The following is a 12607-nucleotide window of genomic DNA, read 5'->3' as shown; positions in this document are numbered from 1 at the left end:
TAACTATTTCTTTATGTTGAGCCAGAATCTGCTCCCTGAAATTTCCACCTACTCATTTATCCTGGTTCTGCAGATTGAGTTTAATCCCACTTCTTCTCAGGCTAAACAAACCCATTTCTTTCCCTTTTTTTCTGAGGCAGTTGGGGTTAAGTGACTTGCCCAGGGTCATACAACTAGAAGTGTTAAGTGTCTTGAGAGCACATTTGAACTCAAGTCCTCCTGACTTCAGGGCTGGTGCTCTATCCACTGAGACACTGAGCTGCCCCCAAACCCATTTGGACCTTCAAAGCAGCCTTCCCATCTGGCGGATCTCGCCCTTCCTGAGACGTGGTTCCTAGAACCGCACGGGGTTCTCCAAGGGTCTGAGGGGGTGCAGGGTCTCACCAGGGATGAGGACGCCAGGTGAGTAGCTCCTCCCCTTTCTGGCCTCCACATTTCTGCTCCCAGTGCGGGGGAAGGGGGGGGGAAGAAAAATGGGGGGATGTAGGGGGGGAGAGGGCCTCGGGCAGCTCTCTTCTCCCACCCCTTCCACAACACTGGCACCCAGAGCATCTCCTCGCTCTGATCTGATTATCGTGCCCTTTGTTCTTATTTCAAAACATCTGCCATATTTTTCACCAACAGAGCAGCCAAACACCTGCTTTGGATTTTGTCTGATTTTAGAAAGGGCCGTGGATGGGGAGGATTATCAGCCACGGGGAGGATTTATCCTCTCCTCACTCCAGTTTCATCTACTCTTCGTGTCCCCCCAGGAGAGGGAGATAGGTGGAAATAGGATGTTTTCTCTTATTTTATACCAGGAGCTCAAAATGGGCAAGTGACACTTCAGATCACACTGCTAGTCCACAAGAGACAGAACTTAGAACTCCTATTTCAGATAGGAAATAGTGCAGTGCTTTGGAAAGGGTCCGGGACTGAGAGTCAGGACATCTGTGTTCTAGACATGGACCTGATATTAATGTTGTAAGATTTTAGGCAAAACACTTCCCCTTTCAGGCCTTTTATAAAATGAAGGTGTTGGACTGGGTCTGACATCCTGGGGTTCTAAGGGCCCTCCCAGCCCTGACCTCCTGGGTTCTAAGGGCCCTCCCAGCCCTGATCTCCTGTGTTCTAAGGGCCCTCCCAGCTCTGACCTCCCGGGTTCTAAGGGCCCTCCCAGCCCTGACCTCCTGGGTTCTAAGGACCCTCCCAGTTCTGATATTCTGTGGTTTTATAATTTAGTGTCTGAACATGTGTGCATACATGTGTTTATGAGAGGGAGCAATGACAGAAAGACAGAAAGTCCTCCAGGTACATGGGAAAGGAACTGCCAGTCCTAGGTCCTGGGCACACCCTGATCCTCTATCATTTGTGTTTTCTGATCTCTCCTGGGACAATTTATGAATGTGTCAATAAGGGCAGATCCAGCCTGAGGCTCAGAGAGACAAGATCTTTAATATATCTTTGGCTGATTACAAGATACCATGGCCTTCCAGCCTGTAACAATTTGGTTTTTTTATGTCAGTCACTTGCTAGTGAGAGTGGGGGGAGAAGGGAGATATTTTACTTCTTCTCAGATTGTGTACATAGATATATACATGCACATAGATATAGATAGATACATATACATATATGTACATATGAACTCAATAGAAAATTGAACATCCAAGAGCCATTCTCAAAGATCAATTTTCAAGGAACTTAACATGGACAAATTGTTCATATTTTTTCCATGGAAATGTGTACCATAGGTTTAAGATTGACATCAGCAATTGGGTAGCTCAAAAGAAAGATTGGGGCAGAGTTAAGGTAAAAATAGTAATTATATTATACAAATGAGGTGCAGAAGAACAGACACAGAAGCATTAGAGGCAGGAGGAGGGCTTGTCATTCTGAAAACCTACTCACATCGGTTAAATAAGCAACATTATATATATATATATTATAGAGTATAGCACCCTCCAAAATCTATAAAGAATTAAGGGGAGAGGGATGGATGAAGGGAGAAGCAAAGGGTGAGGGCAGAAGACAAGGGAGGGATCCATGGGTGGGGGAGTTTAAGTAATAGCTAGGCAAGTTAAGGAGCAGAATTAAAGTAGAAGAGTTAACAGGGATAGAAAAGCGACATATACGTAAATACAACAAGGATCAGTTCTCAAATTTATTAGAAAAAAAGTAGGGCTAGTAATTATTGATCTTAGACAAAGTCAAATTTAAAGATTCAATCAAGAGAGAAATCTACATTATATTCAGCCATACTAATATTGTTTCAAAGGCTTGTTTACATATGTACATGTGTGTATATATGTGAGTATATGTAGGTATGTATGCACGTTGCTCTATGTATGTGTGTATAGAGATATATGTACATGTATGTGGGTCTGTGGGTGGGTGTAATGTGTATGCATGTGTATATAAATGTATGTGTGTATGTATGTATATATCTATATGCATATATAAATATATCGATGCTTTACTATAGCTTGCTTGGGGCAGATGGGAAGGTATGAAAGGGAAAAAAAAATAAAGTAAAAAAAAAGTACACAGCAGAGAACAAAACAAGCTACAAGGAAGCAAAGAAAAGATGGACATTCATATCTATAATTTCTTTTACTATTACATTTCCTTTCTTGAACTGGTAATTTATTATTATATATTTTGAATCCTTCTTGGTGTTCTGCTGGACACACGATGACGCTCCTTTTTGTTTTATTTTCCTTTCATTTTTCTTTTCTCTACTCTTTAAAAATAAACAATAATAAACAATAAAAAAGAAAACATACACACATATATACACAATGCGTTCATGTGCATATATAAAAATATGTCCATGCACATTAGCTCTCCAAGGAGTGTAAACTCCTTGAGGGCAAGGACTATTTCATTTTTGCCTTTGTTTTATCATTGACTAATAATCCTATACTGGGTGTTTAAGAAGTGCTCGTTGATTGATTGAATGAGGCTTCCCAAATCACTCACTCAGGGTGCAGGAGTAATGCTGTTCTTTGAGGACATTTATGCCCTTTCAGGTTTTCAGCCCCAGGATGTCATTAGCTGAGAAATTAGTGTGAGGGCACACCTGAGAGACAGCTGGCCTGCTACAGCCGTTCCAGAGCCAGCTCTGTGCTGGAGAGACCTGGGTTGGAGGCTGGCTCAGCCACTTAGCAGCTGTCCAGTCGAGTCAAGTCATTTAGAGCAGCTGGCTGCCTCGTGAAAGAGCCTGCGGCCCCGGGGGACCAAGTGCAAGGGAGGAAGATTCCAGCTGTTATGAGGAACCGATTATTTGTGGAGCACTTTGGGAACTTCCATCTGGTTTGAACTTTAGTATCTTATTTGTAAAGGGGTGATGATATTTGTCCTGTGTCCCTACCTCATGGAGATCATGAGGAAGGCTCATGTAAACCATACAATGCTGGGGAAACACAATCATTTATTAGCTGTAGAATCAGGGGGATGATCTGTGTCCTCTCCACGTCACCGTGCCATAAAGCACCGAGAACTATACTTGTGGGTAATAAACTGGTGGATTCTTGGAGATGGAGGAGACCAGAGAAATCATCCAGCTCAGCAGTTCTCAGGACCCCTTCCCACTCTTAAAAATGGAGAATCCCGCTCGCTAAGAATTTTTGTTTGTGTAGGTTTTGTTGATATTTGCTATGTTATAGATTAAAATAGCATTATTATGAAAAGTGTTTTGACCACGAGGACTCCCCAGAACCCCTCGGCCACACTTTGAGAACCCCTGACCTAGCCTGAGTCTTGCTTTTATAGGTGGGGAGCCTGAGACCCAAAGAAGGCTGACACTCTTAAGTGACTAGCCCAAGTCCACACAGTAGCTTCCGTCAGGGGTGGAGTTGGAACCCAATTCCTCTATCTGCCATTGATGTAACTCAAACAAAAGTAGGGAAATTGGGAAGCCGGGAGTAAATAAAAGGAGGGAAAGCATCCTGTGATTTATCCCGGAGGCATTCAAGGGCAGGGCGGGAGGGGTGATAAGTGGGAGAGGGGAAATGACATGACAGAGCTGTGCTTTAGGGAGATCATTTTGGCAGCTGAGTGGAAGATGAGAGCGGGGAGAAACTTGAGGCAGGAAGACCCTATGGCAATTCTCCAGCCATGATAAATTCTAATCGACTAATTGTGAACCTCCTGTCTACAATAGCCCTGAGAAGTGATCTCCAGCCTCTGCTTGAACACCTTCATTGATGGAGAACTCAATATCTTATAGAGGTTTTGGATCACTCTTAACCCATGAGTTATTTTGGAGATGAGTTCTAACAGCACTAGGGAGCTGTTGGGAGGCTCAGTCTGACTCAGAGAGGAAAGCCTTAGCAGACAGCCATTCTATTAGACAATTCTATTAGAATTTATTAAGTGATTGCTGTGTGCCAGGTAATGTGTTAAGCTCTGGGGGTTCAGAGAAAGGGAAAAAATAGTCCCTGATGTCAAGGAGCTCACAAGCTAACATACAATATGTACAAACAAGCTATATATAGGAATAATATATTATAAATACATATAGGAATAAATAAATTGGAACCTGCAGGGATAAATCCAAAAGGAAAGAACTGAATAGAACCGTAGAGAGGGGAGTTGGGCTCCAAATAAGATATCCTTAGTGGACTGGCTCAAGACATTCAGAATGGTGAAATGGTTAGGGTAGGAGAGCAAACATCTCAGCTGAGATGGCTTTGAAATAATAGTGCTGATTTGGAGTTGGAAATTGAGTAGTGCTTATGCCTGGACTTTCTCATAATCAACAGTAAGCTTTTAGGATAAAAGGGAGAGAGGTAAGAAGGGAAGAGACTTTATTTGTGTTCATCAAAAAAAAAAAAAAAACCATGGTTTTAAAAGTTTATGAATAAAGCCTTTCTCCTAAAAGGAAATAAAGGGAGACCATTATCCCTTAATTGTAGCCTCAGGGATCTCAGATGGACCCTATGATGTAGCTAAGAGACAAAGGACTGTTAGAATTTGTGTTAGCAGGTGGAATTTGATAAGGTGATGAGATCAGAACCTCAACGTTGGAAGCAATTAGTCTAATCTGTACCTCAGTGGAATTCCTCCAAAGCTCTTTATACTATTTCACTTGAAGAGCTTGTCAGCTTCCACAAAGATGATTCTCAGATGTATCCATCCATCCTGAACCTTTTTCCCAACCTCCAGTCTTGAATTTCCAACTATCCCAGATATTTCAACCTGAAATGTCCCATAGTCATCTTAAACTCAGCATGTACAAAATTGAACTCATGATTTTCTCTTCCCACTAAAAAAATTCTCTTCTCCTCTTTACTTTGCTATGAGTGAGGATACCACCATTCTCTGATTCACCCAAGCTCACAATCTAAATATATCATCCTGTACTCCTCAATCCTCCCAATATCCAACTGATTGTCAGGTTCTGACTTTTCTACCTTTGAAGTATCTCTCCTATACGCTCCTTTCTCTTCTCTGACATGGCCATCTCATGTCTGGACTATTATCATAGTCTGCTCATGGATCTCCTAACTTGTTTCTTCCTGCTCCACTCAACTGTCCAAATATCTTCCTAAAGCACAGGTGTAACCATGTCAATTCCCCTCTCCCATTTCATCCACCTCAATAGTTCTTGAATGCCTCCAGGATAAAATACAAAATCTCATTTAATTTTAAAGCCTTGCATAACCTTGCCCTTTCTATTTTTCCAGTCTTCATTTATCTTACTCATCTTCTTTAGGTATTTTGGGAGACATTGTCCTTGCTCTTCCTCCGAAGGATTCTCCATTTCATGATTGGGCATTTCCATACCCGAAAAGTTCTCCTTCCTCACCTCCTGCAAGAAGCCCTTCCCAATCCTCCCTAAAGCCAGTAATTTTCATTCCCCTAAAACCACTTCCAATTTATCATATTTTTTTGCTTGCAAATAGTTGTTTGAATTTTGCTGTCTCTTCCAGCCTCTTCCTCCCTCCCTCCAATGAAACTGTGAGCATCTTGAGAATAAAGACTGATTTTTCCTTTCTTCCTATCCCCAAAGTTTAACACAGCATATGGTACATATGGCACATAGCTGTCCCTTAATAAACTCTAATAGACTAATTGTGAACCTCCTGTGTACAATATCCCTGAGAAGTGATCCTCCAAGGCTCTGTTTGAACACCTCCATTGATAAAGAATGCAATACCTTATAGTTTTTGGACCATTCTTAATGTTGGGATTTCTTTGTCAGATTGCATCAGCTTTTTTGTAGTTTCCACCCCCTGCTTAGTTCTGTTTTTTGAAGCTAAATAGAACAAGTCTCGTGCTTCTTCCATATGACAATGAAGAGAGCTTTCATGTGCTCCCAATGTCTTTTTTTTTCTCCTTGTTAAATATTCAGTTCCCTCAACCAACCCTCTTCCATATATGGTTGCCTTCCTCTGGATGTACACTGGTTTGTCAACATCCTTCCCAAAATGTGGGGCCCAGGATTCCACGTATGGTCTGACTAAATCCATTCCACCACCTCCCACTTCCTAAACCCAAATTTGACTGCTCAGTCCTCCTGTTGAAAGGGGAACGTTCCATTTATTATAGCAACAATGGTCCTGTTTCTTTCCCCACCCTGGCCTTTCCTACTTATGAACCTTTCTACTCACTGAACTTATAAGCTTCACTGCTCAAGAAGGATCCATTCAAAAAAAGGAAAATGATGAATGAGAAGATTGGAATAGTAATGCATCGTTGGTGGAATTGTGAACTGATCCAACCATTTTGTAGAGCACTTTGGAACTATGTTAAAAGGATTTAAGACTGTGTATCCCCTTTGATTCAGCAATCACTTCTACATCTGTATCCTAAAGAGATCATTAAAAAGGGGAAAGGACCTATATATATGCAAATATTTATACCAGCTCTTTTTGCGGTATAAAAGAATTGGAAATTGAAAGGATGCCCATCAACTGGAGAATAGCTGATCAAATTGCGTTATATGAATCTAACTCTACTTTAGGAAATGATGAGCAGACAGAATTCAGAAAAACCATGACTTACATGAACTGATGCTGAGTGAAGTGAGCAGAACCAGGAGAACCTTGTACACAGTAATGGCAACATTGTGTGATGATCAACTAGGATACTTCGCTCTTCTCAGCAATGCGATGATCCAAGACAATTCCAAACAACTTGTGATGGAAAATGCTATCCACATCCAGAGAAAGAACTATGGAGTCTGAATGCAGATCAAAGCATACTAGTTTCACTTTTATTGTTTTTTGTTTTTTCTTTCTTGTGTTTTTTCCCTTTTGTTCTGATCTTTCTTTCACAACATGACTAAAGTGGAAATATGTTTAACATGATTGTACATGTATAACCTATATCAGATTGCTTTCTGTCTTAGCAGGAGGAAGGGAAGGAAGAAAGGAAGGAAGAAAAAGTTGGAACTCAAAATCTTACAAAAATAAATGTTGAAAACTATCTTTACATATAATTGGAAAAATAAAATACCGTTAAGTGAAAGAAAATTAAGAATGACCTGTTCACAGAGTTGGGTGAGGGGAGAAGGGGAGAAAACTCATTAGCAAGACTCTGAGGGCTTCCTTCCCTAGGTTTTCAGGGGTCAAATCCTTATTGTCTGCAGGAACAGAGACTGGGATAGCCCTTTTTGTGCTGTGTGAGATGTCTCTGAACCCCTTGTACAGTCATACAATGAAGGAATGTCTCAGTTGAGTTTTTCCCTTGTCACTTCCCCCCATAACCACATATCCCAAGAAGGAGGCAGAAGCCAGTGAGGGCTTAGAGAGATCACACATGCTTTTATACAGAAAATCGTGTGGAGACAAGGTATTTTATAGAGGAGGGGGCCAAAAAGGGATTTACTTATGTCCTCTTCTGGAAGAGAGAAAAATCGGATGGCGATAGGAAATAAGTCCACTGTTCTGGGGCCAGTCTCTCTGCCCCAGGGGATCCAAGACTTCTTGTCTCATAAAAAAGAACTCTTCATCTATGTTGTCTGCAAAGGGCAGAAAGAAGGAAGGTTGGACTCTCCTCTTTTCCAGAAAACAAGAATTAGATCCAGAGCGGATGACTTGTCCTAATTCACCCTCCCTGCCCATCGCTGCTGGGGTTTCAGCCTAGCAGCCCTAGTGTCCAGACCCTCTGCTCTGCTCCCTTGCTCTCCCCAGAGTTGGGAGGATCACACCAGTCTTTGTTAGCAGCTTTGACTGGCCCCTGCTCCATCAACATTCATTTGTGGATCCCCTGGGACAGAACTGGTATACCTTTAAAAGGAAGAATCATGTCTCAGTTTTCCTTTACCCAAAGACAAAAAATGGTGTTAGGAGGAAGCTGAGTGTGATATGAACCAGTTCTGAGATCAGGATGGAGGAAATCATGAACCACTCTTTTAAATAGGGAAAGTTATCACAGGCAGGGCTTAAGAGCACAGAGCCCAAAATCAGTTCTAGGAGGGCCTGAGCCTTAGTCCAACCCCCTCCCGAAAGAGCAGAAAGTGAGACCCAGATTGTGCAGGCAGGTTGATGGTAGAGCTAAATTCTGATTTCTACTTTTTTATCTGAATCCCTGATGCTAGCTCAGGATTTCTCTCTGCCCTTCTTCTCTCCCATTGCTGGACCTCTTTAATTCCTCACAAGCTTTTGTACAGGAACTCCCAGCTTGGAATATTGGGCCACTGTGGGGGGTGAGTAGCAGCACTTGGGATTGCCTGTGGATCCCTGGGGGGCTGGAATCCTAGCAGGCAGTGAGCCCCTCCTATTAGGTTTCTGAACTAACCAGCATCCTTCCCTTCCTATGACCTCTGAATCAGAGGTTCACTTCACTTATCTGGGTCTCAATCACCCGAGATAAAATAAGAGATTTGTATCATAAGCATTAAAAGTTGAAAGAGTCCCCAGAAATCAGTCCAAACTCTTCATTTTACAGGTGTGGAAACTGAGGCCCAGGGGAATTACACAACTTCCTCAAGCTTACAGTCAGCATCAGAAGCAGAATTTGAACTCAGATCCTCTGACTTCTGAGTCTTTTTTCATCGTACCACTGTGCCTGCCTATGTGACAGCCTTCGAGGCTTCTTCCTGCTCTGACATTTCGTAGTTACTATGATTCTGGAGAACAGAAAGGTAACTATAATCTCTACTTTTTATTGGTTAAAAAAAAAAAAGGTGTCCCCTTCCAATGAGCAAACTTCCTGTGGTTGCCTAATAAAAAGAGGACTCCGGTTTTCTGATAGGAAAAGCCATGGTGGCGTAGGGAGAAATAAAGCAAGTCAAGTCAAGAAACAAATCAGGTTTGTCTAAATCTTCTGCCTCCAGCTCCACTGTGCAGAGGGGAAACTGAGGCCATAGCCCAGTTCTCCTGAAACAGCCGGCAGCAGCAGGAGAAAAGAGAGATGATGAGCAGGCCTTTGAACCACCTCTCTCTCAGCCCTGACTACTGAGGATGAACAAAGGCTGTGGCCAGAATCCCACCCCTCTTTCCCCCTCCCTTGCCCCTTCCTCCCCAACCCCAGCTCATTAACATTTCTGACTCAATTTCCTCTGAAAAATGAGGGGCTGGACTGGATGTTTTATAAAAACAAGCCCCCCTCTCCCCTTTTCCCCATGCAGCTGGAAGAAACTCTGAAAAGCAGCTTCGTTGCCATCCATTCAGGGTGGACAATCCCACGAGCCCCCGGCCCAAAAAGAGCCCATGGCTCTTTCCATTGTACCACCTTGCCTGCCTATGTGATGGCCTTCGAGGCTTCTTCCTGCTCTCTCCCTGTCTACTCTGAAGCAAGTTGTTTCTCTCCTGCTGGGTTCCCCTCCAGGCTCCAGGGCCAAGCTGGCAGTTTCCCTTGAGCTCAGGCCATCTTTGCCTAGTGCTCCCTATAGTTCCAGGCCCCACTCACATAATCTCTGAGAAGCTGCCCAGTCTACTCCTGAAACATCCCGTGAATGCGTCCCTAGCAAGGGGGAGGTGCTCCCCAACAGCCACCCTCTCCCCATTCCTCTGTGCCGAGTGGCCTGGGTTTATAGGCCAGCTTTCTGGGATGGGCCCAGTCGAGGGTCCAGGCCTGAGGCTGGGGGGGAGACACAACACAGCAAGGAGACAGTGATTCTGATCTCACTCTCAGGAGCTCTAACCACTAGGCAAACACACCACTTCCCCAGTCGTATTCGCCAAGCATTTTGGTAGTGTGGCAACTGAGCCCATGCTCCTTCCGGTTTGGTTTTCACCATATCCAGCTCTGCCACATGAGAGAATACGAGCCATGAAAATGGAGTGGGAGATGCTGGGGCAAAGGTCGTCTCATCCCTGTCGCTGACCTTGGGCAGTAGTGGGGGCACTGAGAGTTGCCCCCGGGTGGAGGCTCTGGGTGTCAGCTCTATGGTCACTGGGCCTCTGAGTTTGAGCTGTGCATGTGCTCTGGGTATGATCTAGGAGGAAACTGCATGGTCCCCCTCACGCGGGCTACGGGTACGGTTTCAGGTAGGAGCCCCCAGGGTTAGCGGTGAGTGTTACCGATGTCTCACCTGTGTGCCCCCCAAGTCGCTGAGAGCTGCCATAGGATGTCTCACCCCTTCCAGCCCCTTCTCTGGGAGACCTAAGGTCTGCACAGGGCCTGAGGAGGACAGGGAAGGAGAAGGGATCCTCCCCTGTTTTACCCAGAGTTGCAGCCCTGTCAGCGGTCAGAAGACCTTGGCTGAAAAGCCTTTAGAAATGCATCCTTGGGGAAAAAAGCATTTCTGCCCAAAGGCGTTGTTTCTGTTTTTGAGAAGGAAATAAGCCCCCCTCCACCAAGCCCCGGCTGTGCCTCCCCTCTTGTTCCCCACCCTTTGAGAAATGCATAGTTGATTATTTTTTTTAAAACTCAGGTTAAGGTAGGGTGGGGAGACACTCACCCAGACCCTGGAGGAGGTGGGTAGAGGGGAGATTAGGTGCTGAGGTCTGGTTCTCCTCACTGCATGATCTGGAGTTTCTCAGGCATGGAAACTCCCCCTTCAAGACACTGGGGTAAGTTAACTACGAGCCCCTTCCCTACATCGAATCACCCTAGCCGAGGGGCCTCTGGGGGGACAACTTCCCCTTCCCCCTTGGAGATCTACTCGCTAACAGGGAGAAGGATCATAAGATCAGCGAGTTGAGAGTCCGAAGGGGCCCCAGAGAGCAAGGGCCTACTTGCTCTCCCCTCCCCCCCTCCCAGAGAAGCAAACTGAGGCTCTTGCCGAAGTCAGGTAGCCAAAGGGAGGGCTGGCTCACCGCCCCCTTCACCCCGCGGAGCAGGCGAAAGGCGGGAACACTAGGACCTCCCGGCCGGGAGGGAGGCAGCGAGGGGCTGATGGGAAGAGGTCATCCCAGGCGGCTGGAAGGAGTCAGATCATCTTCATGTTGAACTTGCGGGCACCCCCTTGGCCAGCCGCAGCCGCCGGCCCGTCCACCTTACGGAAGGAGTACTCGACGGAGAAATTGCTCTTGTGCTGGCCCCGGCCCCGGCTCCACACGAAGAGCAGGAGGAAACAGAAGAGCACGACCCCCAGAAAGGTGATGCACCCCATGGCCGTGGACACCAGGATGGTGGTGAGGTCCAGGGGGAAGCGGGGGGGCTGCGTGTCATTGCGAGCCGCCAGGTCCCCCCCCTCGGCGGGCCCCAGGGTCCGGTTGGCCCCCGGATTCACCATCAGCGTGGCAAAGTACGTGTCGTTGCCGCCGGCGTTGCTGGCCACGCAGACGTAGGTCCCGCTGTCCTGGCCCTGGACCTCCCGGATCTCCAGCGTGCCGCCCACCAGCACCCGGGCCCTGCCGCCGCTGGCCGCCGTCACCACCTGGTGCTGGGGCGTCAGCCAGGTGATGCCGGGCTCCGGCTCCCCTTCGGCGCGGCAGAAGAAGCTCACGGCCTGGCCCTCCGTGGCCGTGACGTGCTGCAGCCGCCTCTCGCGGATCTTGGGCTTGCGGCAGACGAAGTACTCGAAGAGGGCGGAGTCGGGCAGCTCCCGGAGCGCGTCGCCCCGCACCTCGGCGGGCGTGGCGCACGAGGGCAGCCGCCCGTCAAAGTTGAGCGTCTTTCTCCGCTGCACGATCCAGAGGAGGCGGCAGTCGCAGGCCAGGGGGTTGCCGTCCACGCGCAGCGTCTCCAGGGTGTTGACGGAGTGGAAGGTGCTCTCCTCCAGCGTGGCCAGCAGGTTGTTGGACAGGTTCAGCAGGCGGATCTGCCGCAGGCCCAGGAAGGCCTGCGGCTCCACCACGGCCAGCAGGGCGCCGGCCAGGTGAAGCTCGCGCAGCCGCACCAGGTCCCGGAAGGAGCCGCGCGGCACCGTGCTGATGGGGTTGAAGGAGAGGTTGAGGGACGTGAGGTAGGCCAAGTGACGCAGGGCCGCGGCGGGCACCGCGCTGATGTTGGTGTAGGTGACGGACAGCGAGCTCAGGTTGAGGCCTTGAAGGCTGCTGGCTGTGACCTGGAAGGGATCACAGAACGTCAGAGCTAGGGGCGAACCAACCCGAGAAAGCAGGGCTCGGCCCGAAAGGGCTCCGGGCTTCCGCCTCCTGTTACAGCAAGGGGACAAGCGGTACGGGGGAGGGTGGGGAGGACTTCCTCAACTTCGTGGGAAAAACCCCTGAAAATGCTTTTGACAAATCTTTTCTTCCGCCGTCAAAAAGCAGTCGCGGGGCGCTAGGGGGCG

At 47.0% G+C, this 12607-nt stretch overlaps 1 protein-coding gene across 1 annotated transcript in view; it reads right to left on the bottom strand.

The window, feature by feature from the left end:
* Positions 1 to 1415: 1415 nt before the first annotated feature.
* The window catches only part of LINGO3 (leucine rich repeat and Ig domain containing 3), a 28115-nt gene continuing 16923 nt past the window's right edge, over positions 1416 to 12607 (bottom strand). The window contains 1 exon segment of the mRNA XM_051972236.1: positions 1416 to 12382. Within this exon segment, the coding sequence (XP_051828196.1) occupies positions 11303 to 12382 (1080 nt within the window). The 3' untranslated portion in view covers positions 1416 to 11302.

This window comes from Antechinus flavipes, chromosome 1, assembly GCF_016432865.1.
Source record: "Antechinus flavipes isolate AdamAnt ecotype Samford, QLD, Australia chromosome 1, AdamAnt_v2, whole genome shotgun sequence".
Lineage (NCBI taxonomy): Eukaryota > Metazoa > Chordata > Mammalia > Dasyuromorphia > Dasyuridae > Antechinus > Antechinus flavipes.
The sequence above is the reverse complement of the archived record's forward strand: the minus strand, read 5'-3'. Positions and strand labels throughout refer to the sequence as shown.